The 27,406-nt window shown below is 30.1% G+C and overlaps 1 protein-coding gene and 1 long non-coding RNA gene across 5 annotated transcripts; one reads left to right on the forward strand and one right to left on the reverse strand.

The window, feature by feature from the left end:
• The first annotated feature begins 1,631 nt into the window (after positions 1-1,631).
• LOC145970840 (uncharacterized) lies at positions 1,632-3,910 on the forward strand. 4 transcript variants are annotated; one of them, XM_083097846.1, is made up of 6 exons: positions 1,632-1,745; positions 1,834-2,124; positions 2,234-2,314; positions 2,413-2,526; positions 2,618-3,232; positions 3,312-3,910. In XM_083097846.1, exon 5 carries the CDS (start codon positions 2,728-2,730, stop codon positions 3,226-3,228), a length of 501 nt encoding a protein of 166 aa, XP_082953972.1. In that variant the 5' UTR covers positions 1,632-1,745; positions 1,834-2,124; positions 2,234-2,314; positions 2,413-2,526; positions 2,618-2,727; the 3' UTR covers positions 3,229-3,232; positions 3,312-3,910. The 4 variants fall into 4 exon arrangements, with proteins under 4 accessions (XP_082953972.1, XP_082953978.1, XP_082953983.1 ...); XM_083097852.1 differs by lacking the exon at positions 2,234-2,314 and having other exon boundaries at positions 1,834-1,936; XM_083097857.1 differs by lacking the exon at positions 3,312-3,910 and having other exon boundaries at positions 2,618-2,817.
• A 3,542-nt stretch (positions 3,911-7,452) lies between these two features.
• Positions 7,453-9,088, reverse strand: LOC145967399 (uncharacterized). Its single transcript, XR_014437397.1, has 3 exons — positions 8,889-9,088; positions 8,634-8,778; positions 7,453-7,512 (listed from the first exon to the last, which is right to left on the reverse strand). It is a non-coding gene; the product is annotated as an uncharacterized LOC145967399 (long non-coding RNA).
• Positions 9,089-27,406: the final 18,318 nt, after the last annotated feature.

Raw genomic sequence — 27,406 nt, forward strand, 5'->3', positions numbered from 1 at the left:
TCTTCGCGATATTTCTCGAACGCTCCATAAAGTGTATACGAAGCATTCCGTTACGCTTCCCTTACGCTTTCCCTAACAGCACATGATATCTGAACGAAGTGTTAACGCTTCATTTACGTTTCGTTGTTTCAATTTACGCCTCCTAGAAGCTTCGTTTACACTTCTGTTACTCTTTCCTTACATTCGACTTACGCTCCGATATTTATTTTCGCCAGGGTCATTCATGTTTGTCGGAGAGTTCGATAACGTTTTATTTACGTTCCTTAAGGAGTTTGATGACGCTCCGTTTACATTTGAAAGATATTTCGTTCACGCTTGTCGGAGAGTTTGATGACGCTTCGTTAACGCTTTTCTAACACTTAATAGCCGCTTTCTTTACGTTCCGATGTTTTAATTTACGCTTTTTAATAGCTTCGTTTACGCTTCCGTCACTTTTCCGTTACATTAGATTTACTCTCCAATTCATGCTTTGTTAACGCTCGGTTTACATTTCATTTTCGCCAGGGTGCCGTCTTGCCGAGTCCATTATTTTAGAGTAATACGCCGAATGTAAAGTCATCGGGTGCCATAATTGAATTACTCAAAAAGTACCAGTTCCATTCAGAAATAATTAACGAAATTTTCATAATTTTGTTGTTACAGTTCATTAATGAGATTATTGCTCATTCTTTAAAATCGTTCAATGGTAAATATTGGTGTGATCCAATATTTCCGTTTCCCTTTATTGTAATAGTTTTTCTTCTGATTTTTCATTATTAAAGAATAAAGCATATACATTTTAATAATTTTACAATGTATTTCCTGCCCGATAAAAACATTGTAGCTTCATTTTGGACGTTTTATTAATAACAAGCTCGAGAGCAACCAAGCTAACATACTCTCATCATTTTGACGTCGAAAATTAGTCATTTTTAGTTTCTTGACGTCATGTGACCAAAAAGGCATTATATGACGTCATTATCTTAATCCTCAATTAATCACATTTCTCGAACTCGTCGTTTTATCGTTATATTCATATATTTATATTATTTTTCATTAATTCTTATATTTTAAATTATTATTTTAATAGATTCGATTTTGAAATAAACATTCTAAATTCATCTTAAAATTTTATCTTACGATAAAAATAAAAAATCGATTAAAATAAAAAATACGATTAAAATAAAAAATCTCTGTAGTTTTATAAAAATTAATGACTTTATTCCAGATAGCATACTCTTATCATTTTGAGATCGAGTCATTTACACGTTTCTTCGCTTATCGCTACACGATGATTAACTCATACCAGCCCCCTGCAACTCTTATTCATTTGCTACCCCTCTTAGCATCGCCGTTCCCAAAGTTGCTACAATGTCCACTACGTGGCGCTATTGATCTTGTGCATTTCGGCCATGATTCTTTTCCAAATTCGACGAGTTTGGGCCTCCGCACAAGGTGTTCCGTATCGCATTACGTTACGTTAAGTATAGATCGTAAATTTAACTCCGTACGTAAAATTAAACTTCAGTCAACGCACAGAAGAAATCGTAACGTAAAGACATGTCTTTACGTTACGATTTCTTCTGTGCGTTAAATGAAGTTTAATTTTACGTACGGAGTTAAATTTACGATCTATACTTAACGTAACGTAATGCGATACGGAACACTTTGTGCGGAGGCCCTTTGGCTGATGGCAGAGAACGAGATGTTAGCGCTTACGTCTGTCGTGGTCATGGACGTAAAGTAAGACAGAGAAAAACGTATACGTAAGTAGCATATATATTTTTCTCTGCCTTATTTTACGTCTATGACTACGACAGACGTAAGCGCTAACATCTCGTTCTCTGCCATCAGCCTTTCCTGAATGACACCCGGGCACCGCACACGCAGGGGTGCGTTCAGATTCCATATGAACACACCCGGGTGAGGGGAGAAAGCACCCTGCTCTTGACACAAGGTGACTGACGGAGAGACTTTGCCGCCAAAAGTGCTCTTAAGTGTTGAATGTAGTTAAAGTGAGGAAAGATACTCGATATTTAATAATGAATGCTAAACTCGTGATCGCAAAAAATGGATTTTCAATTATTACCAACAATAAGCTAATTGTATGGGACGTTGATAGTAAATTATTTATTTGTCATTGATGTGAGTTTTATTAACTCTAATAAAGTTAAGTTAGATTATGATGAAATGGTTTTTTCATAAAATTCTTCCTTAAATCTTCAAATAATTAATTTTTCTTTTATTTCAACAGATAATTGTCCAGTGAATCTTGATATGACACCTGAAAATTTAGCGTTATTCAATCTGCGCGACATAAATTCCGTTTCCTCAGGCAACTTTTTTGCTTTACCTCTGTTTTTATTAAATATTATATGTGAGACTATTTTATTCGAATTTTTAAAAATAAGTAATATTTTTATTGTTGAACAGATGAGACGCCAATGTCAGAGACAGAATTGTTGCCGGATGAACAGCCCGCTGATGTAAATTCTGAAAATATAAACTTACAAAGTCAACAACTTACCACCATCTCTAATAAAAAAGGTACGCATATCTTTTTAAAATCGTAATTTTGTCTTCTTATACTTATATTTCGACTGTTTCATTTATTACTAATTCTTATTTCTTACCACAGGTACAGTATCATGGAAAGATAAGTTTGCTGTTAAAACTCTCATCGAGGAATGAAAAGCACATGAAAGCTATTTTAAAAGTACTACCATTACTAATAAGAAAGTCTGGGAAATGATAGCCAGTAAATTGAAAGAAGAGAATCCACTCTGGAATTATAATGGTCAACAATGTGAAGACAAATTTAAAGATCTTAGGAAACACTATGTGAAAGCTAAGGACCAGAATGAGAAGAGCAGCGGCCTTGCAGTTGCTACATGCAAGTTTTATGACGAAATGGATGAAGTGCTTGGTGACAAGCCATCTGTAAAACCTCTGTCTATAACTTCAACACTAAAAAAACGTTCATTTGGTATTCAAGACTTTTCAAATGCAATTTCTGTAGGCAGCAGTAGTGAAGATGATAATGAACACGATGGCTGTAATTCTACTTCGAAAAAGAGAAAGAAAAGTGTTATTGAAAAAAATATCGAAAATTTGTTTATGATAAGAGCAGAGGAATCTAAAAAGAAAGAAGAGGCTCAGCAGAAGAGACATATTGAGTGTATGGAGCGACAGGATCGTACTATTGAAGTTTATCAAAGTGCAATGAACCGACTCCTGGAGAAGTTATAGAATTGTAAGTGGTGTACAGTGTGGTTTTTCTCTGCTTTGACAATGTATATTACTTTAAATTTTTCCTTGTTTTTTTGTTGTAGAGTTCCATAATGTAGCTGCATCACTTAAAATGAAACATCCTGTATACAGGGTGTAACTGAAAAAGCGCCCACGGAGCAGATAGCGTTATCCCTGATTAAAAATCGAGTCGAAAAGTCCTGAACCATTTTTTTCTATAATGCTTAATAAAGCGGTAATTATTGAGTAAAGTTGCTTCAATAAGCACCGATCTTTAGACGGGCGCATGTCAGTGAGCCGCGCGCTTGGTAGTGTGCGTGAGCGCTCCGCCACTACAGCGCTATGTCATGCCGCTATCGTGCAATATTCTTATGCGTTGTAATAATGCGAAGAACTTTATTTTGCATTAAAAATCATATTTCGTCCGTAAAATCTGAAATTGTATATTTCAAATGAGTCACCCAGTATAGTGTATGTTCCGATGTCAGATGTCTCGCCCTGTATAGTGTGTGTATAATAGGTTAGAAAGAGAGAGCAAGCGAGACAGAAGGTCACTGCCGTGATTGGTTACCACCAAATCCGCGCATGTGCAGTTTATTTTTACCCACGCTGAAATTGCCAGAGTTGCGCTACTGTATATACTGTGGTTGGTGCTTATGGCGCAACTTTACTCAATAATTACCGCTTTATTAAGCATTATAGAAAAAAATAGTTCAGGCCTTTTCGATTCGATTTTTAATCAGGAATAACGCTATTTGCTCTGTGGGCGCTTTTTCAGTTACACCCTGTATATATATATATATATATATATATATATATATATATATATATGTATGTATGTATGTATATATAAATATATAAATATGTATATACAGGGTGATTCTAAATAACTTTATGCTTTTGCAAAAACATAATCTTGACCGAATTCTAAGACGATTTTTCCTTTGGCAAAATTTCGTCCGAAGCTTAGTTTTTGAATTATTAAAGGAAGTAGTTAACGTATGACGGGTCGAATACAAGAAGCAGGCAAGGGTGACGCGATTCACTGTCAGACGCGGGTGCTTACGCGGGGCGCCTGCTGCGATCAGCTGGTCGCTATACACATACATACACACATGCGAACACATACATTCTCTCTCTGTCTGTCTGTCTGTCTGTCTCTCTCTCTCTCTCTCTCTCATTCGCTCACTCACCTGTAATTTTTTTTTTTTTTTTACGAGAGGGGAAAATGCATTTTATGCATACCCACCGGTCGATCCAGTGAGTTATGTGGGACTCGAGTACCAAGTCGAATTACCAACTCGGTACTCCCTACCCACTAAAAACCCCTCTCTTTTCACGAATTTCCTTTGACACACTGTCCCTCTGACTTCCCGAGATCTGTTTTCACATAACGTCAAAAAGTAGTTATTATTACCTTGTTCGATGACTTTTGATGTATTGCTGTAATTGCTTGAAGGAGAAATGAATTTTCCGATAGATCGTACGTTCTCAAATTTAACGTAGATATCACGTTGCAAAAGACAAGAAATCCACACTAAATTATTAACTGAAAATTTTTCTCCTTTCATGAACTGTATTCTTGTATAAACTTTAACGTAATCACATTTATTTACTCACTCGATGAGACGAGAAATTTACTAATGACTCTCACTAATCACTATTAATCACTGTCGAATAATAACTGTTGGCGATTAAAAATCACTCGATGAAAGAAACACGCGCGGACACGTTACTACACGACGCGACGACGCGACAATGCGACGATAATTACTCGGCGACTGCAAGCAGTTTTTTGTCATGGTAGGTTGCGGTAGGTTAAGGTACTACTGGCGCAATCGAACGCAATCATGTGTTCGATTGAAGAATGCGGTAAACATAATAAACATTTAACATATTAATATTATTATTATCATGAATGTGTGTGATATCCATACATCGTATATCTATTTAAAAATTAATTAGATTAAATAAGTGTTTTTAAAATATTTATTACTTTTACTATTATCTTAAATAAATATTTAATATTAATATTTTATATGATAATAGTAAAAGTAATAAATATTTTAAAAACACTTATTTAATCTAATTAATTTTTAAATAGATATACGATGTATGGATATCACACACATTCATGATAATAATAATATTAATATGTTAAATGTTTATTATGTTTACCGCATTCTTCAATCGAACACATGATTGCGTTCGATTGCGCCAGTAGTACCTTAACCTACCGCAACCTACCATGACAAAAAACTGCTTGCAGTCGCCGAGTAATTATCGTCGCATTGTCGCGTCGTCGCATCGTGTAGTAACGTGTCCGCGCGTGTTTCTTTCATCGAGTGATTTTTAATCGCCAACAGTTATTATTCGACAGTGATTAATAGTGATTAGTGAGAGTCATTAGTAAATTTCTCGTCTCATCGAGTGAGTAAATAAATGTGATTACGTTAAAGTTTATACAAGAATACAGTTCATGAAAGGAGAAAAATTTTCAGTTAATAATTTAGTGTGGATTTCTTGTCTTTTGCAACGTGATATCTACGTTAAATTTGAGAACGTACGATCTATCGGAAAATTCATTTCTCCTTCAAGCAATTACAGCAATACATCAAAAGTCATCGAACAAGGTAATAATAACTACTTTTTGACGTTATGTGAAAACAGATCTCGGGAAGTCAGAGGGACAGTGTGTCAAAGGAAATTCGTGAAAAGAGAGGGGTTTTTAGTGGGTAGGGAGTACCGAGTTGGTAATTCGACTTGGTACTCGAGTCCCACATAACTCACCGGACCGACCGGTGAGTATGCATAAAATGCATTTTCCCCTCGTAAAAAAAAAAAAAAAAAAAATCACGGGTAAGTGAGCGAATGAGAGAGAAAGAGAGAGAGTGAGAGAGAATGTATGTATTTGCATGTATGTCCGTGCATAGTATAGCGACCAGCTGATCGCCGAAGGCGCCCCGCGTGAGCGCCCGCGTCTGACGGTGAATCACGTCACCCTTGCCTGCCTCTTGTATTCGACCCGTCATACGTTAACTACTTCCTTTAATAATTCAAAAACTATGCTTTGCACGAAATTTTGCCAAAGGAAAAATCGTTTTAGAATTCGGTCAAGATTATGTTTTTGCAAAAACATAAAGTTATTCAGAATCACCCTGTATACAGGGTGTCACAGGTATCATCCGTCAAAAAAACAACCATAAGTACAGCTCGCTAAACTGAACTAAAAAGTTCTATACCATTTTGCAAACAACCACGTAAAATTTCGAGATATTAATTAAAAAAGATTGGTTAATAAGCGCGCGATCGGTGTGATTAGGCAGTCGGCCATTTTAGCGAGGACGGTGCGAAGTGATTGGATCGTATTTTTATGATATTTCCACGCGGTTTTGTCAGAAATTTTAATCATTTTCTAGTCAAATAATTATTTTTCAAATAAGGACCATATTGATTTTTAAATGTTGAAAATGGTTTTTATTTGAAAAATAATTATTTGACTAGAAAGTGATTAAAATTTCTTACAAAACCGCGTGGGAATATTGCAAAAATACAATCCGATCACTCCGCGTTGTCCTCGCTGGAATGGCCGATTGTCTAATCACGCCAATTGTGCACTTATTAGCCGATCTTCCTTAATTAATATCTCGAAATTTTACGTGGTTGTTTGCAAAATGGTATAGGACTTTTTAGTTTAGTTTAGCGAGCTCTATTTATGGTTTTTTTTTGACGAATGATACCTGTGACACCCTGTATGTATATATATATATATATATCGTTTCTTTCTTTGTAATATACGTAAAAATAAATTATAAAAGCATATAATATAAGTTGAAGAGATAAATGATTCGAAAAGTAAGCAAAAATAAGATGATTTGAGAAATGATGTATTCCAAATTTCAACTGGTCAAGAATAAAATTAATATATAGTATGTAATTTAATGAAGAATAAATAAAGTTTGGTTTAATAAAGATAAGAAAATTTATAAGAATGTCACAAAATTTTACATATATAATATAGTTCACATGTAATTATACATTAATCTTAAAGTTATACAATAAATAAAAATAAATATAATTTAAAAATATTATCTGTGTAATTATACAAGTAACGTAAATATGTTAAAAGAATATAAATATATGTAAAATGTGTTATAAATGAAACGTAAACAATCATTATGAAATAATTATTTTAAAAAAAGAATTTATTACCTTTTATATAAAGTTGAATCTTTCTCAGCTTGAAATCTTTCACAACTTCTCTTTTACGTGTCTCGCAAACTTCTAATAAAAATCAATAACAAATCGTCTATCAATTATTTATGTTTATTTACATAGCAACTTATTAATCGCATAGCAACATTATAATATAGTGAAATTTGCAATAAAATATGTCACGTAAATCGACTGCGATAAATCGATTAACATACACTATGAAATTATTTTTTATTTTTATTTTATAAACATATACAAGATGACTTATTATTATGATCTAAGTTGTTTTTCTGCTATATGTAAAATTATAAAAAAATATTCTTAACGAAAGTTTTCTTTATTAATGTAAAGAAATCTAACAAATTAAAATTATCAAATAAACAATATTATATGAAATATTTCATTTATGTTATTTTGAATAAAATTTTTTTATTTATTACAGAAAAAAATGTTTATTATTCATTAACTACTTAATAGATGCAATTCTAAAAAATGCATTACAAATGATGAACTAATTGAATATCTTCAATCTACTCTTAAAAAATAATTAATAAAAATAAGTTAAACAATAATACCATTTTCTTACTTGTAAGACATATAAATTAAAAAATAAAAAATAAATTAGTTATAGTATAATATGTATATATATACTATATACATATTTATACTTAAATAAAGTATATAAAAATTTTTAATAAAACACCTTTAGAAATGTTCATGATTTTATCTAATATTTTTCCAATATTTTCTGGAAAGTCTATAACATTTAGAGTTAATTAAGAAAATTAAGAAAAAGAAACATAGAAATAAGTAACTGAAAAAAGTAAATTATAAGTAAATAGTATTAAAAAAATATATATAGTGTATAATTTAATGAAGAGTAGAATAATGTGTGATTTAACAAAGATAAGAAAACTTATAAGAATATTACAAAAATTTACATATATATGTAACTCTCTCGTACATTAACCTTATACAATAAATAAAAATAAATATCATTTATAAAATATGCCCCCATAATTTTTGACATTTTAATTAATAAAATGTTTTTAGACCTATGCTTATATTTTTTTCTTATTTTTAATACATACATAAAAGATACTGATAAAGTTTGATCATTAAATTTACATACTATATTCTCTCACTTGAATTATAAAATGTTTATTAAAAATATTTTTTGTTATACTTACGTATAATATAGTAACATAAGAAGAAAAGAATAGAATGAAATTAAATGTCTCATTAAAAAATATATGTCCACGTCGATATTATCCGAATCAAATTCATTCATTATTGATCCAATCAAAAATAAACCTAATGTTTTGGATATTAACTCTATAAACAAACATCAATATATAAATTAATTAATATATCATATTGAATTCTCTTCTTAAATATTTTAACAATATTTTAATTACTGTCATTCCTCATTTTGTATTTTTTACCTGAATATAAAGACTTTTCTATAGCATCATTTTACTTTTATTTTTAAGTAGCTTCAGTTTGTTAATTTGGTATGAATTTCAACCATATTTATTGCGGCACACTATCCCATTTGGATCCAGTAACAATTTTCTTTCAAGAACAGTAAGTTATTTCCAACAGAAGTTATTTCCATCGAACATTAGCGAGATATCTATCAGGAACTATAACATATTTGGAAATCATATCTTATACATATTTCCTGTATTCGATATCAAAATAGTGTTAAATATTAATTGATTTTCTGTGGTATTAGTTAAATATTCCTACAGTTACATATCCTTATTAAAAGAACTTACTTGATAAATACTACGAAAATGCACCTATTCTGATAATAATAATAATTTTTAATAGTAATAATAATAATTAATAATAAATAATAATTATTTATTATTAATAATTAATTAACAATTAATTATTTTGTAATAATTTTTATATATTTTCTAAATTTATACCTCTTACAAACTTTTTTCCATTTTCTTCTTATGCATACAACTAATATTTAGTAATGACATTTGTTCCTTTAATTTCATAGGATTCTTTGAAACTTTATGTATATATATATATATATATATATATATATATATATATATCTTATTACAAAGTTTAAAAGATTCTTATGAAATTAGAGGAACAAATATCACCGGTACTATTACTAAATAGTTGTAGTATAATATGTATATATACAGGGTGACCCATTTTAACTTAGGCAGCCAAATAACTCGAAAAATAAGCAAGATAGAGAAAAATATTTTAGACAAAAGTTGTATGGTTTCGAGGGGGCCATAAGATGGTATCATTGGTTTGACCTTGAAGAGTCATTTGAAGGTCACGTGAAGGTCACTTCAATTTTTTTAAATGGAACATCCTATATATTTTTGTACATTCTTGTAGCTCATCTCGAGAGCTTTCCAAAACACTATAATTAAGTACATTTTCGTTAAGTACTTTTTGAGTTATGAGGCTTGAAATAATTTCTTAATTTTACATAAACCGTAAAATATCTTGTAAAATATTCATTTTTCGATTACCTTACCTTAATAGTTTTATGTACAAAATAATGAGAGGAATCAATTGGTGTAAAGAAAACACATAGTTGTTTCGAAGAAAAAATATGTAATTTGCAATTAACAATTCCATATTTTTTCTTAAAAACAACTATGTGTTTTCTTTACACCAATTGATTCCTCTCATTATTTTGTACATAAAAGTATTAAGGTAAGATAATCGAAAAATGAATATTTTACAAGATATTTTACGGTTTATGTAAAATTAAGAAATTATTTCAAGCATCATAACTCAAAAAGTACTTAACGGAAAGGTACTTAATTATAGTGTTTTGGAAAGCTCTCGAAATAAGCTACAAGAATGTACAAAAATATATAGGGTATTCCATTTAAAAAAATTGAAGTGACCTTCACGTGACCTTCAAATGACTCTTCAAGGTCAAACCAATGATACCATCTTATGGCCCCCTCGAAACCATACAACTTTTGTCTAAAACATTTTTCTCTATCTTGCTTATTTTTCGAGTTATTTGGCTGCCTAAGTTAAAATGGGTCACCCTGTATATGTATACTATATACATATTTATACTTAAAGTATATAAAAATTTGTAATAAAACTTATCTTTAGAAATGTTCATGATTTTATCTAATATTTTTCCAATATTTTCCGGAAAGTCCATAACATTTAGAGTTAATTAAGAAAATTGAGAAAAGGAAACATGGAAATAAGTAACTGAAAAAAGTAAATTATAATTAAATAGTATTAAAAAATATATATATAGTGTATAATGTAATGAAGAGTAGAATAATGTATAATTTAACAAAGATAAGAAAATTTATAAGAATATTGCCAAAATTCACATATACAGGGTGTCCTAGACCACCCGTACACCCCTTTTCTTTCAAAAACTAAGCATTTTATAGAAAAACGTTTTCGACAAAAATTGTATGGTTTTGAGAGGAACATAAGATGGTGTCATTGGTTTGACCTTGGATGGCATCGTTAAGGTGAGGTCAAGGACACCTTTAATTTCTTAAATGGAACCACCTATTTTTTATTGCATATTCTTATAGCTTATGTCGAGAGCTTTCCAAAACACTATAATAAAGTATTTTTTCATCAAGTACTTTTCGAGTTATAAGGCTCGAAATAATTTCTTAATTTTACATAAACCATAAAATATCTAGTAAAATATTCATTTTTCGATTATCTTACCTTAATACTTTTATGTACAAAATAATGAGAGGAATCGATTGGTGTAAAGAAAACACATAGTTATTTTTAAGAAAAAAAATGTAATTGTTAATTGCAAATTACATTTTTTTTTTCGAAACAATTTTGTGTTTTCTTTACACCAATTGATTCCTCTCATTATTTTGTACATAAAAGTATTAAGGTAAGATAATCGAAAAATGAATATTTTACTAGATATTTTATGGTTTATGTAAAATTAAGAAATTTCAAGCCTTATAACTCGAAAAGTACTTGATGAAAAAATACTTTATTATAGTGTTTTGGAAAGCTCTCGACATAAGCTATAAGAATATGCAATAAAAAATAGGTGGTTCCATTTAAGAAATTAAAGGTGTCCTTGACCTCACCTTAACGATGCCATCCAAGGTCAAACCAATGACACCATCTTATGTTCCCCTCAAAACCATACAATTTTTGTCGAAAACGTTTTTCTATAAAATGCTTAGTTTTTGAAAGAAAAGGGGTGTACGGGTGGTCTAGGATACCCTGTATATGTAACTCACTCGTATATTTAATTTAATCATTAAATTTACATACTATATTCTCTCACTTGAATTATAAAATGTTTATTAAAAATATTTTTTGTTATACTTACGTATAATATTGTAACATAAAAAAATTATTGAACTAAAAATCAATAATAACATATTTTGGATATTAACTCTATAAACATACATCATAACATTTGTTCCTCTATTTTCGTAAGATTCTTTTAAACTTTGTAATAAGAAACACATTATATATATATACATATATTAATCACATATATATATACTTAATAATAGGTTATATTAAACTATTAACCTTCGCGATGACAGAGTCGCTCGATATTGTGAATATAACACATAATGAGAGAGAATCGAGACAACCAATCAGCATCGCGGAAAAGCGGCAACAATACATGCAAGAATCGATTTAACATGCCTTTTTTAATAGTGGATAAACTTTTAATTTTGTAATAAAATAAATATAAATATATATATATAAATGTTATATGCATATATTTTTAATCTTTATATATTTTTAATCTTCTATATATATTTTTAATCTTGATTTTAATTATATCATATACCTTTTAAATATATTTTGATATATTTTATCTTTAAAGGCTGTAATAAATTTTAATTAAAAATGAAGAACATTATATATTATTTAAAAATAACTTATATTCAACTGTAAGTTTATACACAAATTACACTTATGTACATTGTACATAACATCAACCAATCACAAACGTGACTGCTGTCCACCAACGTTCGAAAGAGCTTGTTCGAAAAAGCGCTAAAGGAAGTACATAAAATCAAATCACTGTGATTGGTCAGGCAATAGAGAATAAAAATCCGCGTTGAAAATTTTATTCCTATTGCAGATACACAGTTTCCGATAGGTTGAAATCTTTGCCTGTGTTTGTCATTGTGCATAGGGCTTTAATGGTCCTGTTCTAATGACTTTACTGCTCTCGATTACGGATAGTCTTCATTTGACCAAGTACTCGACCGTGTTGATCCGTTAATCCTACAAATAATATTTAATTTTTTATTGACAAGGTCAATAACTAATTTCTCTGCTACACGGTAAAAAACATTTTGTATTTCTGTTAAAATTTTCTCGTGTTAAAATTTTTGTGTTAAATTTTTAACATACTCTTATGTTAATGTAACATATTGTCGTTGCGTTATTTTGCGACATTTCTGCGTTGAGTTAATATTCACCGTTTCTAAGAGTTAAAACAACACAATTAATATGTAAATGCACGAATTTTTGATGAAATATGTTATATGTTAAAATGAACAGATAAGTTGTGTTATTTTTCTCTCTATAACAGTTTCCATATGTTAAATGGACATATCTCTTCTGTTATTTATCATAAAAATGTAAGAATGACATTTTCTTTTAATTAAATTTAACATTATAAATATGTTAATTTAACATAAACTTTATTTCCAGATAACGTTTAAGAGTGTTACACTTTTGTGTTAATTTTTCACATATTACTTGTGTTATTTATTTACATACTTGCCTTCTGTTAAATTAACATTAAAATTAGAGTGGATAAATTGGGACATGTTAAATTTAACACAAAATTTTTTATTGTGTACTATTTCTAGAATTTTATTTTGTCGCGTAAAAATGATTCAAAATTTCTCAGTTGCAAATCTTGTTATAAAATGTAGCTACTCGACTTAATGCAAATATGTGCTACGAATTTAACCAGTATGTAATCAAGAAGACAAGTGAGTATCAAATTATTAAATAAGCTGATAAGGATTAAAAGGAAATAGTATTTTTTAGGAACTAACTACTGTGTTGATATTGAACATTTTCTTTTTTATATACTTAAACGTTATCATTTTAAAAATTCACGTTTAATATGTATCACGTTTATATGTACAATTTTTTAATTTCCGATAAATACTAACATTCAATCTTTTTCTAAGATGTAAAATTATTACAGTTTAATTGATTGTGCGATAGGTAAGAGACACATGATTAATATTTCATATTTCTTCTCGACAAACTATTTTATACATTAATTGTTGACTAATTACCGCACGTGCATTAATATCGGTATATTTTAACCGCAACCGTGACCGACACGACGTGAGCAGTAAATGGAAGATAATAACAGTTGTTAAGTGACCGTTAACAGTCATAAAATTATTCGAGTTAAAACGCCGTCGTAAAACATTGTCTGTTCAACTAATCATTTCAACCTGCTCACATCAAAGTGTGTCATTTATGTTTCAAAGTTACAGACTCCGCGTAAGATGCATAATTATTGCCGAATTGCGATGAGATGCGATAGTATTGTAGTTTTGTTACCAAGTAAGATCTCTGCATCTGAGAAATAAAGGCGAATGAGTTTAAAACGTTTTGACGCAGTAGCTCTTTCGTAATAGCTTTATAAATTAGAGTATAATGACATAAAATAAACTCCAATCAAAGCTTTTAAATACAATTACTCTAAAGTAATGTAGCAATAAATTCACGTTGTCATAAAAAATTCGTTGTATTTTGTGATGTGTATATAATACATATTTCCTAAAATAAAAATTTCATTGAGGTAAAGTTTTTCAATTTTTGAATAAGTATTATTATATTAAATATTTTTTTGCGTATTTCTTTGTTTAATTTATTTTAAAGGTGCGTACTTGCAACTTTCTACCCTCCGCTTTTTGAATTTAATCTTGTATTCTTTTTTGCATTTCTTAAATTATAAAATTATTTTATTAAATATTCGAAATTATTTTATTAAATAAAAATTAGTATGAGACAAATTGTTACAATTTTGCTTTAACTAATTAGGGAGTAATAACATTTTATCTTTAGTACTATCTATTTTTGAGGTGAATCATATTTCTCATCTTAACTAAACATATTATAAGTATTATCAATAAACTATATTCGAGAAAAGAATGGTGTGACTTGGTTGTTATTTGTGCTATTTCGCGAATAAAGGAAATTGACGTGCGTGAAACGCGCCCGTAAATTTATCTCGACAATTAGAAGCGATAATCGACACTAGCGTGATGTATAGTTGTTAACGTCGCCGAAGATTCGCGACATTTGACGTATTATTCTTTTATTGCGGGTGAAATAAAAGGGGCCCAGTAACTTGGTAATTTTCGGACAAAGCGAAGCGCGATGAATTCTTCAGTTAAAATAGAATACATTCTCGCGAAAAATATCTATTTATTTTTTTCATTAATATTCTCCAATTTTTATTAATATCTCCCAATTTTGTTCAAGAAGACCGAATGATATTTCTGCGCGGAAGGGGGCCCTAATTGTAAAGTTTCTTCGTTGCGAGGAGCCCCTGATCTCTGCTCGAAGCGAATGTGAATTTTCTCATGTGAGTACAAACAAGCGACGTCTACATTGACATTATTAGCAAATAATGATCGACATGTTAAGACATTGTAGTCCTCGTACGTCATAAACTATATTTATGGATATCTTATATTTTATATATACATAAGAGGATCAAGACAAATGATTGCTCGACTATTGTCACATTTTTTCTTTCATTATATTGTACGTCATTATATTATACGTCAATTTTCTGCGCCACGTTCTAAATTGATATAAAATATTATTTCGTCTCTAACTTGAAGTGGATATACGCTTATCTTGTTACGATAATTTTAATTAATTTAATTTAGCAAGCTTCTTTATTCGATTCTTAACTAAGAGATTAAATGTTAATCTTTTGTTTTACATCGCTAAACGAAAAATTAACTCTCGATCTCACAATAAGCAACTTTCATATGATCTCATATGACTTTCCGCCAATCCTGGAATACTTTATACTATTTCGAGCTATGCAATGCGTTTATGCAAATTCGCATATGATGCGCTTAAACCGGTACGAGTCATGAGACCAGACAGGAAATGTGAACTTGAGAAAGAGACACGTCTGTATTGTTTTACGCCGTAAATTATCCTTGCGAATGCAAAAATCGATCGCTATTACGATTCAAGTGGATCGCTATTACGATCTACGATTGGCAGGCAGGCCGGTGGGATATATGGTGTTCACTTGTAGAGACCGAGCGCATTGCGCAACCAGACATTGTCGAAGCAAGGGTTTTCGTAGTTCGCCGTCGAAGGTGCGCCGGATAGAGTATCGTTTCTGGTAAATATGGGATGCATAGCGAATTTTTGTAGACTCATTTTATATATCATTATATTTTAGAGCAGTGCTGTTACTTGCAACTTTTGGCCGGATTTCTTAGCTCACGCCTACCGCTCTCTTCTTACCGCGCGCGCCTTAGCAACCGCGCCGCCGAACGCTCGTAACTAAGGAGCGCGGCGGTAACCTCAGGCACGTGCGCATCACAAATGTAATGTGGCAATCTAAAAACAAAAAATTATATAAAAAACAATGTATAAAAAAATATATAAATAAATTATATAAATAATAATAATAAAATTATATAAAAAATAATATATAAAAAAATTATATAAATAAATTAATAAACCTTATTATGTTATTTATACATATAATTTTTTATATATTATATTTTATATAATTTTATTATTATTATTTATATAATTTATTTATGTAATTTTTTATATATTATTTTTTATATAATTTTATTATTATTATTTATATAATTTATTTATGTAATTTTTTATATATTATTTTTTATATAATTTTATTATTATTATTTATACAATTTATTTATATAATTTTTTATATATAATTTTTTATATAATTTTTTGTTATTAGATTGCCACATTACATTTGTGACGCGCACGTGCCTGAGGTTAACGCCGCGCTCCTTAGTTACGAGCGTTCGGCAGCGTGGTTGCTAAGACGCGCGCGGTAAGAGGAGAGCGGTAGGCGTGAGCTAAGAAATCCGGCCGAAAGTTGAAAGTAGGTGACAGCACTGTTTTAGAGGATGAAAATGTGTCTAATTTATTTAATATGATATTTATTTTTGAGATTTTTCATGAATTAATTACTTCGTACAACATTTATCCCAACACACTATTGATTTAAAACAGTGTTCGAAATTAGTTGACCTTTTCAGAGTGCCTATTACGGTTCTTGAAGCGAGGTGAAAATTACAAAAGTGAACAGATTTACTAGATTTCGACAAATGAAATTGTAGATGCTCTAGTAAATTTCCTCACTTTTGTTATTTTCACTTCGTTTCAAAAACCGTAATAGGCCCCCAGGTGATATCTGAAGCGACGCCCACTACCTCCCGAGGCTCGACGGCCGAGCCTGGGGCGGTAGCGGAGGGATCATAGGCGTCGCGTCGCCTCAAATATCAGCCTGAAAAGTGAAACTTATTCTGAGCACTGATTTAAAAAATTAAATTAACACTGTGATTGTGTAGGGACGATTGTCTCCTACTCCGCCTCTGTTACACACACACGTACATATTTACTCACGTATACTATATAAATTCTAATTCCGGCATGCATGCATCCGACATCCGCTTTCACTTTTGTAAAATTTTACAATTAATAATATAGTATGCCGCTGTGCGCCTCATGTCGATTCGAGATTTGATGACGAACTGTTAATCAATGCACATCACAGTTCACATCACGCGTCGAGAACAAATTCGTTTAATGTAACGCGTCACTATCTGTAATATATATTGTTAACATCGCGCTGAAGAAGGATCAAAAGATGATCCGAAACGTTCGCTTTTCGTTATTATAATGTGTTTTTTAATAAACTAATATTGAAAAAAGGAAGAAGTGTTGCTTCTCTGCGCTCCAACTACCGCGCGTTGGCTCTTATGCCATTTTCTTTTTAATACATCTAAAATTCTTAATTTCTTAATTTCTTAATTTCTCTATTTTTAAATGTAATCGTATCAAGAATCGGTTTTTATCTGAAGAGATTGTACTATGGATTTTTGCGACATTCTTTTTCTGGAATTAATTATTTGCAATTACAAAATCTATTATTTACATTAATTAATTAATATTTATCTGTGGAACCACAAAGGCGTTCTTAAAAGACATTTTTAGAAAAGCAAAATGTTTGCGTAAAAAATTTTTTAGACATTTTAATTAAAGAATAAACACCTTGTTTCTCTTCTTTTTAAATAAAATTATACATATCCCAATTAAAAAAATTTAGGCAACATAATAATTTGGAAATAATGCTTATTCTTTAATTCAAATGTCTAAAAAATTTTTCACGCAAACATTTTCCTTTTCTATAAAAGCGCAATTTTTAGATACTTTTTTTAATTATTAGATTTTTTGAATTAGTGTGATTCTTGATATCTTTTGATATCTGTTCTTGTTTATTCTTTTTTATTCTTTCGAAATTATAAGTTTATAATTTATTACACAGGATACGGTAATCTAGTACCCACAAACATACTTAGCCGCATCCTGATGATCTTCTACCGTCTAATAGGCATCCCGATGTATGGAATCCTGCTAAAGCAGTTGAGTAAATTTTACGGCCAAGTGTTTATCAAGGCTCATCAAAAGTACAAATCCTACAAGAACGGCCAATCGTCGTCTGATCACTCCTCTAAGAAACCAACGCCGTTTGAGACGCACAAGGTGGGCCTGGCCGCGCAGATTCTCATGTACCTGACACTCGGCTTCGTCCTATTCATTTTCTTACCAGCGCTCTTATTCACATATTACGAGGGCTGGACCTACGATCAGTCGGTTTATTACGCCTTCGTTACACTCACGACCATCGGTTTTGGCGATCTCGTGGCGGGTAATTATACTATCTTATCGCTTCTCAGACGTATGCGGAATGTGACTAATTGTTTTCAACATTAAGATTTTGTTTATAACCACGTGACGAGTTGCAAAACTGCGAGCTCTTAAGACACTTCTCAGAAATGCAATGTCCACTTTTGCATTTAATGGTGTATTGTTTATTTATATCATTCATAATATCTATTTGAACTGTGGCATAATGATAAAAATATAATACGATGAGATTAATATTTTTTTGCGATTAAAGAAATATTTTATTTTATTTTACGTATCTGTAAACAATAGAGAGAGAAAGAGAGAGAGAGAGAGAAATGTTTAAAAAATTTTAAGACGTTGGATATTTTGAAATTCTAGAAAATTAAAATCAATATTTAATTTATTTTTGAGAAAAAACTGGAGAGATATAGATTTATTACATTGTACGAGACATTTTTATCCTCAATGATGAATATAGTATAAAGTTGAGAATTTAAACATCGATTTGATTTAATGATACTGGGCCACTTGAGTACAATATTTGATAAATTTTATTAGCTTTTTTGATTATTGACATAGTATATATTTGATATTGATTGATATAGTATATACTATATAGTATATACAGTATATATACTATACAGATATTTGCATTCCCTCTCTCTCTCTCTCTCTTTCTTTCTTAACACATATATCAATCAAGCAAATCAAGCAATCTACGAACTTACATTTTAAAAGACAAATGTTTTCAATCATTACACGTTTAAGTGGGAAGCAGATCTTAATACATAAATAATTCTGTATACATAAATAAAGAGTAAAGTCATAAATTAAAAAGTAGTTATTTATTTACAGCAATCAATTAAAATATTGAAATATATTATAAAAAAAGCTTAATAAATAAAAAAAGTAAAAATTAAAAAAAGTCTAATGATAAATAATAAATTAAAAAGTAGATATAAAATAGTAAAAAAGAACATAATAAGTAATAAAATAAAAAGAAAAAAGAAAAAAGTTTAATAAAAAACAAATAAAAATCTAAAATAAAAAATAATTAAATGAATAAAAAAATAAAAAACAAAAAGCAAATAAAATAAAACAAAAATATTAAGTAATAAAAACAATATTTCACAAATATTTAATATTTAATAATAAAAATATAAGCTTAGAAAAGTTTGAAATAATATCTATTTGTGAATATTAATACAATTAACTTCAAACTATTATTAAATACTACATTTAAAAATTATACATATATATGAGAAGTAATTATTATTATTTCAATTTATTCTTATTTGAATTGACTCTTTTCATATATTTAGCGTAATATGATTTACAAAGGCTTAAGATTTTAGAATTAAATAATACTAACAAATTACTTTGTTACATTGTAATTATTATTAATTCTATATTTTACAAGAGCAGTCGGGAGACGCCGCGCTAGGTGTGTTCGGCGTGTATACATGAATGTGTGTATGTATGTGCGTATGTTTTTAATTTATCGCGACGTCTCCCGACTGCTCTTATAAAATATAGAATTAATAATAATTACAATGTGACAAAGTAATTTGTTAGTATTATTTAATTCTAAAATCTTAAGCCTTTGTAAATCATATTACGCTAAATATGTGAAAAGAGTCAAGTCAATTCAAATAAGAATAAATTGAAATAATAATAATTACTTCTCATATATATGTATAATTTTTTAAATGTAGTATTTAATAATAGTTTGAAGTTAATTGTATTAATATTCATAAATAGATATTATCAAACTTTTCTGATCTTATATTTTTATTATTAAATATTAAATATTTGTGAAATATTTTTTTATTACTTAATATTTTTGTTTTATTTTATTTGCTTTTCGTTTTTTTATTTTCTTTATTCATTTAATTATTTTTTATTTTAGATTTTTATTTGTTTTTTATTAAACTTTTTTCTTTTTATTTTTTATTTTATTACTTATTATGTTCTTTTTTACTATTTTATATCTACTTTTTAATTTATTATTTATCATTACTTTTTTTTTATTTTTACTTTTTTTATTTATTAAGCTTTTTTTATAATGATTTAAACGTTGTACTTTTGTTGGTAGCAGTCGAGAGTATTTTCTTTTTTCAAACAAGTTTCTTCGTAATTTAATATCCATTAAATATTCATTTCTCGACTGCAACTGGCGTGGACGCCTTCGGCACTTTTCATTCGCTATTTTTTTATTCATTTAATTTCTCTAGATTTCAAAGCTTTCAAACAGGTTTTAAAATCCTGCCCGCGGAAAAATCCGAGTGTCATCCTCTCTCTCTCTCTTTCTCTTTCATTCCCATCCAGCTTCCCGCCTTTCTCTCTCTCTCTCTCTCTCTCTCTATCTCTCCCCCCGTCGTCCTCTCCTTTTTTTTCTCTTCTGCTCTTCCTTCTTCTTCTTCTTTCTCTTCTTCTGCCAGACTGCACTGTGTTGAGCGCTGTAAATCCTTTCTCGTCGCATCGGCCAGCTTTTCGTCGCAGTCCATCATTTGTCCTCTCTATGTTATCCTACCCTCTCTTCTTGCAAGTGTTCGACATTGTTTCGCAAGGTATGAACGAGGAATGTCGGGTACCATTATGTATTTTTGTCTGTGCAATCAGAGAGAAGACTGAGAGGTGTAAGAGTGGGGTCCCATGGAGCGTATTACGATACGCACGTATCGGGCGTATTGAAAATCTGACCAATCGCAGACGTAACTTTCCCGTATCACAAACAGCGGAACGTCTGCGATTGCTCAGATTTTCAATACGCCCGATACGCGTATCGTAATACGCTCCATGGGACCGCACCCTTATAGTCCGCTTTTAGGTGATCTCTGAAAGCGATATTAGAGCACTAGAAAAGTAGGTATTCTCATTCCGTTATTTTTCTTCAAACTAGCATGAAAAGTTAGGTATGTTTCCATATATGTCAATACGCATTGATTGTACACTGCGCGACAATGACTGCGTTCAGCAGAAAAAGCTGCTTTGCAACTGTTGCAAAATTCGTGAATCTGATTGGTGTATGCTCTTATATATATATTTTTCTTATATATGAATTTGCAATGAGCAGCGACATATTTTTTCTTAAGAACAATCATATGTTTTCTTTACATTAACTGATTTTTCTTATTATTCTATGCATAAAATTATTAAAGTAAAATAATCGAAAAATGAACATTTTATCAGATATTTTATAATTTATATAAAATTATGTCAACTTAAAGAATCAAATATCTCGTTAACTATTCAATTTTTGACTATCCTATCTTTATAACTTTTTACACGGAATATTGCGAGGAATCGATTTATATTAAAAAATTAGGATGGTTCCATTAAAAAATATGAAAATAATCTTGAAATCTCTGAAACGCTTTCACTTACGAAAACAATATTACTAGCATATCATGGTCCTTTGAATCGTACAATTTTCGTAATTACAATTTTTTCATATCTGTAAAAATAGCGTAGATATTTCAAGTGAGCAAAGTTGTGTGTGTGTGTGTGTGTGTGTGTGTGTGTGTGTGTGTGTGTGTGTGTGTAGCGTATACGGAAGTTGTGAGCAAGCGAGAAGGTAATAAGAGAGAGCGAAATGGCAATAAGAGCGAGCGAGATAGCAATAGTACGAGCAACGAAGACTCGGAAATCGAGTCATTGGCTGTGTTTAGCAGAAAAAGCTGCTTTGCAATTGTTGTAAAATTCGTAAACCTGATTGGTATAGGCTCTTAATTTTGGCTGAATCTAAGAGCATACACCAATCAGATTCACGAATTTTACAACAGTTGTAAAACAGCTTATCCTGCTGAACGCAGCCTTTCTTGCAGCCTGGCATACTATTTCTCTCTCGCTCGTTCCTATTACTATCTCGCTCGCTCCTATTATTATCTCGCTCGCTCCTATTATTATCTCGCTCGCTCCTATTATTATTTCGTGCATATAGCACGGAATATATATATATATATATATATATATATATATATATATATATATATACAGGGTGAGTTTTAATGGTTGTGTCAATCTTTTTATCATGCGGGAGATTACCGATCGCAATTTTAACAAATTGATCGATACATAGATGTCAGTTAATTGGATCGACCGTATCGAAGGCCGAAATATAATGTGTACAATTAAAGCAAGTTAAAAGCTGAAATTATATAGTATGGATTTATTATTATTGTTAAAGCTACGCACTTATTATTATTATTATTATTATTATTATTAAATATATATATTATTATATTTATTATTATTATTATTATATTATTATTATTATTATTATTATTAAAGCTACGTATACATATATAATATATTAAAGCAGTAAGAATACATATTTAAAAATTCAGTTCAAATTTAACACTTTAACGTTTTATGTAAAACTTTATTTCAAATTCCGCATTTATTTTTATGATAAAAATTTTTAATATTGTTATACGCTAAAGGTATGTAGTATTTCTGCCTTCTTGAAATAAAATCACGCAATTGTTCCACAAGAAATACATTCTTATGAAACAATTGCGTAATTTTATTTTAAGAAGGAAGAAAATTTTTTGCTCCATATTTTTAGCATATAAAACAATAAAAATTTATCATAAAAATAAATGCGGAATTTGAAATAAAGTTTTACATAAAACGTTAAAGTGTTAAATTTGAATTGAATTTTTAAATATGTATTTCTTCCGCTTTAATATATCGAATACGTATAATAATAAATCCCTAATTTGATCACAGTAAAATAATAATAATAATAATAATAATAAATATAATAACATATATATTTAATAATAATAATAATAATAATAATAATAATAAATGCGTAGCTTTAATAATAATAATAAATCCACACTACATAATTTCAGCTTTTAACTTGCTTTAATTGTACACATTATATTTCGGCCTTCGATACAGTCGATTCAATTAACTGACATCTATGTATCAATCAATTTATTAAAATTGCGATCGGTAATCTCCCGTATGATAAATAGATTGACACAACCATTAAAATTCACCCTGTATATATATATATATATATATATATATATATATATATATATATTGTATATTATACATATATTCCGTGCTATATGCACGAAATATCCGTAACACGAATGTGACGAAATTTTTAAAGCAAGATGTTTATATGTATTAAATATATTTCTATTATAAATAAATTTTATGGTCCCTCCTTTACTCTTTTTTCTGTATATATATGTAAAAAATATACATATATATTTTGGATGCATAGTATAAACTTGATATTTTTATATTTTATGGTTTTTTCATAAATCATATATATGTTTCTCATATAGTAAATTACACAATATAGGGTGCGTTCCGATTTACGCATGTAACGCAGACTGCCCAGCAAACACCAAGTAACATTTATATAACTGTTAGTTGTAATTTCCCACTCAACAATATAACTGTTACATGTTATGTAATAGTTACATAACATGTAACAGTTATATTGTTGAGTGGGAAATTATAACTAACAGTTATATAACTGTTATTTGGTGTTTGCTGGGTGCATTAAGCCCCTTGCACAATGCTAAGCAACAGGCAATAAGAACAGAAATAGTATCTATTCTCTGCTCCTATTGGCGAATATTTTCTGTTCTGCGTATTTATTGGTGAATAGTTTCTATTCCTTATTTTTATTGCCTGTTGCCGACAGTATTATCTAGAGTAGAAAGACATACATATTTTAAAAAGAGCAATGTGAAATACAAGCTTTTTTTGTATTGTGTTTAATTGTATTTATATTGAAACAAAAAATATGTTGCATTTCTACTGCTCTATCGTCTCGCACAAGCAACGATTTTAGAGTATAGATCTGTCTTTATTGCATACATATTTAAATACAATTCTATCATTGCTCTCATTAGCTATGTCTCTTTATATATATAATAAAAATATATTGTGAAAATATTTATAAATATTACTTATAAATTTTATGAATATACGACATTACATCAAACAATTTGCATAATACATTTTATATTGTTAGTTTTTGATTATGTCGATTTAACAAACGTCGTACATAAATTGTAATTTGTAGAAAGTTATATGCAAATATCCTTTTTATTGTATGTATACAGAATGTCGCAGAGTACTATATATAAGCGCTTGTGAGGAGCGCAGTAAATTGAACAAAAAAGTCTCATAGCATTTTACAATTTTCGTAATAATAATAGAAATTTAAATAAAATCATAAATATGTATCTGTGTGTGTGAGAGAGAAAAAGAGAGAGAGAGAAGCATTCGGCCGTTCGAGTTATCGCATGATCCAGCGTGTCAAGGCTTTTTGTCGGCGCGCGGCAAGGAGAGGGACAGCGCGGCGCGGCGATGACGGTGTAACGAGTGGCAACGGCGTGCCCCGCTGTCCCTTCCCTTGTCGCGCGCCGACAAAATGGCTGCGTTCAGCAGGAAAAGCTGTTTTGCAACTGTTGTAAAATTCGTGAATCTGATTGGTGTATGCTCTTAGATCCAGTCAAAATTAAGAGCATACACCAATCAGGCTCACGAATTTTACAACAGTTGCAAAGCAGCTTTTTCTGCTGAACGCAGCCAATGTCCAACACGCTGGATCGTGCGAACGGCCGAATGCTTCTCTCTTTCTCTCTTTCTCTTTTTCTCTCACACACACACGCAGATACATATTTCCGATTTTATTTAATATTTCTATTATTATTACGAAAATCGTAAAATGCTATGGGACTTTTTGTTCAATTTACTGCGCTCCTCACAAGCGCTTATATATGTATAGTACTCTGCGACATTCTGTATACATATAATAAAAAGGATATTTGCATATAACTTTCTACAAGTTACAATTTATGTACGACGTTTGTTAAATCGATATAATCAAAAACTAACAATATAAAATGTATTATGCAAATTGTTTGATGTAATGTATATTCGTGAAATTTATAAATAATATTTATAAATATTTTCATACTACATTCTTTGCCTCAAAAGCATCGAAATAATAGATTTATATCGATAATATAATGGGCCCCTTCATCGCCCATTCCCGTGAGACGCAACCATAATATGTGTATTTTTTTCGTCTCTCCGATATATGCAAACGAGATTGAGGCGTCTTTTTCTAACGATATTCATTAGAATACCGTGATCAGATATGATAAATGTAAAATATGATATATGAATAATTTACCATTTTGGAAAAGGTAATTAATTTTCTGCTATAATTTTAAAAAAAATGTTGCTTCATTCATTTTATACATTATTGAAATATTTTTCCTTACAAGGATTTCCTTCTAAGGCTATAGTTTATAGTAGTATAGCGAAAGCTGCAGCATAAATTTCACAGCATATGCTATCAGGTTGTTAAAGCTTTTTAAATATTATATTATTTGTAGGCAACGGCGATGAAAGTAATTTTTTTTTAGGCACCAATTTATCATATGTACAGCCGGGTAGACTATCGTACATTCGAAGCTTGGTGTCATCAAAAAAAATCGCCAGCAATCACTATAATTTGCTCCAATAATTTGTTAGCTTTTGTCGCTATGTGACATGCTGCAATTATATAAGAATTATCGAAATATAGCACGCTTTCAAAATAAGAATCATCTCTTATGACGCGTAAAAATCGGTCCAATGATTCATCTCATCTGGATTTTTATTCTTATCAAATATGCCTTTTAGTTGAGGCAGTGTCTTTATGATCTCTGAATTAAATTTCGTTTAAATTTCGCGACCAGAATGTACATGCAAATCGTATCTGATGTAAAACATTTTTAGTAATTTTAAGATCGCTTCTCGAATTTTTTTTTAATAACCAGCATACAAATTAAATTAGATCGCCTCTGGATTTTTTTTGAATAACCAGAACACGAATTAAATCGTCTCTGAAAGACTTTTCGAATAACCAGCACACGAATTAAATCGCCTCTGGAAGACTTTTCGAATAATCAGCACACGAATTAAATCGCCTTTGAAATACTTTTCAAATAACCAGCACACGAATTAAATCGCCTCTGGGTTTTTTTTCAAATCAGCACACGAATTAAATCGCCTCTGGATGTTTTTTTCTTTTGAATAATCAGCTCACGAATATATCGCCTCTGAAATAAATATTTTAATAACTAGAACGCACATGCCAAACCGCATCTGGTAATAAAATATTTTTAAAAACAACCAGCTCACGAATAAATCGCCTCTGGATTTTTTTGAATAACCAGCATACGAATTAAATCGCCTCTAGGTTTTTTTACACCAGCACACGAATTAGATCGCCTATGGATTTTTTTAAAAAATAATCAGCTCACGAATAGATCGCCTCTGACATAAATATTTTAATAATCAGAGCGCACATGCAAACCGCATCTGGTATAAAATATTTTTAAAAACAACCAGCCTACGAATAAATCGCCTCTGGATTTTTTTGAATAACCAGCATACGAATTAAATCGCCTCTAGGTTTTTTTACACCAGCACACGAATTAGATCGCCTATGGATTTTTTTAAAAAATAATCAGCTCACGAATAGATCGCCTCTGACATAAATATTTTAATAATCAGAGCGCACATGCAAACCGCATCTGGTATAAAATATTTTTAAAAACAACCAGCCTACGAATAAATCGCCTCTGGATTTTTTTGAATAACCAGCACACGAATTAAATCGCCTCTAGGTTTTTTTACACTAGCACACGAATTAGATCGCCTCTGGATTTTTTAAAAAAATAATCAGCTCACGAATAGATCGCCTCTGACATAAATATTTTAATAACCAGATCGCACATGCAAACCGCATCTGGTATGAAATATTTCTAAAAACAACCAGCCCACGAATAAATCGCCTCTGGGATAAATATTTTTTAATAAGAATTTTTTTAATTAATAACTAGAGCGCATATGCAAACTGCATCTAGTAAAATATATAATTTGTACGTGTATATATATATATATATATATATATATATATATATATATATATACAGGGTGTCAGTGAAATATTAGCCCATACGAAGTAAGGAGGTAGATTGGCTCAAATTAA

Source organism: Camponotus vicinus, unplaced genomic scaffold (genome assembly GCF_025532165.1).
Source record: "Camponotus vicinus isolate PSW18456_S1 unplaced genomic scaffold, iyCamVici1.0 SCAF_1, whole genome shotgun sequence".
Lineage (NCBI taxonomy): Eukaryota > Metazoa > Arthropoda > Insecta > Hymenoptera > Formicidae > Camponotus > Camponotus vicinus.

Coding starts and splice junctions, on each gene's coding strand:
- LOC145970840 (XM_083097846.1), top strand. CDS start 2,728: ATGATAGCCAGTAAATTGAAAGAAGAGAATCCACTCTGGAATTATAAT.